This window comes from Eimeria mitis, genomic scaffold (genome assembly GCF_000499745.2).
Source record: "Eimeria mitis Houghton genomic scaffold, Emh_scaff1428, whole genome shotgun sequence".
In the NCBI taxonomy this organism is placed as follows: Eukaryota; Apicomplexa; class Conoidasida; order Eucoccidiorida; family Eimeriidae; genus Eimeria; species Eimeria mitis.
In genome coordinates, this window is record NW_013569186.1 from 9,608 (window position 1) to 10,255 (window position 648).

Consider the following 648-nt stretch of genomic DNA (forward strand, 5'->3'; position numbering starts at 1 on the left):
CCACTTGCTGCTGCTGCTCCCCTTGCTGCTGCTGCTGCTGCTGCAGCTGCTGCTGCTCCCCTTGCTGCTGCTGAAAGACAGACGAGAACGCATCGGTGTGCGTTGAGTTTTGCTGCAGCTGCAGCGCATGCGCTTGTGTAGATGCTGCAGGGTGCAGCAGCAGCAGCTGCTGCTCGATAGTAGCATCTGCTGCTGCAGCGACTGCAGCAGTAGCAGCAGCTGCTGCTGCAGATGCTGCTTCTGTTGCTGATGGCTCAGGACTCTCCTCCTGGTGTTGTTCTGTTGCTGTTGTTTGAGGCTGTACCTCCTCTTCCTGCTGCTGCTGCTGCTGCTGCTGCTGTTGCTGCTGCTGCTGCAGTTGCTGCTGCTCTGGAGTAGCCCTTAAATGCTGCAGTGCTCGGGTGAGCATCTCAAGCCGGTGATGAGACTGAAGCAGAACCTCTTGCTGCTGCTGCAGTTGCTTCTGCTGCTGCTGCTGCTGCTGCTGAAGCAGCAAGAAGTGCTGCGAGTGTTTACCTTCTGCTGGGGCTCCAGACACGAGGTGTGTTTGGGTAGCAGCAACTGGCTCGGAGCCTGGTTGCTGCTGCTGCTGCTGCTGCTTCTGCTGCTGCTGCTGCTGCTGCTTCTGCTGCTGCTGCTGCTGCTGCT

The 648-nt window shown here is 58.6% G+C and overlaps 1 protein-coding gene across 1 annotated transcript in view; it reads right to left on the reverse strand.

The window, feature by feature from the left end:
- EMH_0036820 (uncharacterized protein) overlaps nucleotides 1–648 on the reverse strand; it is a gene marked incomplete at both ends in the record, with an annotated part of 4,926 nt that overhangs the window by 1,967 nt on the left and 2,311 nt on the right. Inside the window, one exon of the mRNA XM_013495125.1 lies at nucleotides 1–643. Coding sequence (XP_013350579.1) covers nucleotides 1–643 — 643 coding nt within the window. The remainder of the gene's footprint in view (nucleotides 644–648) is intronic.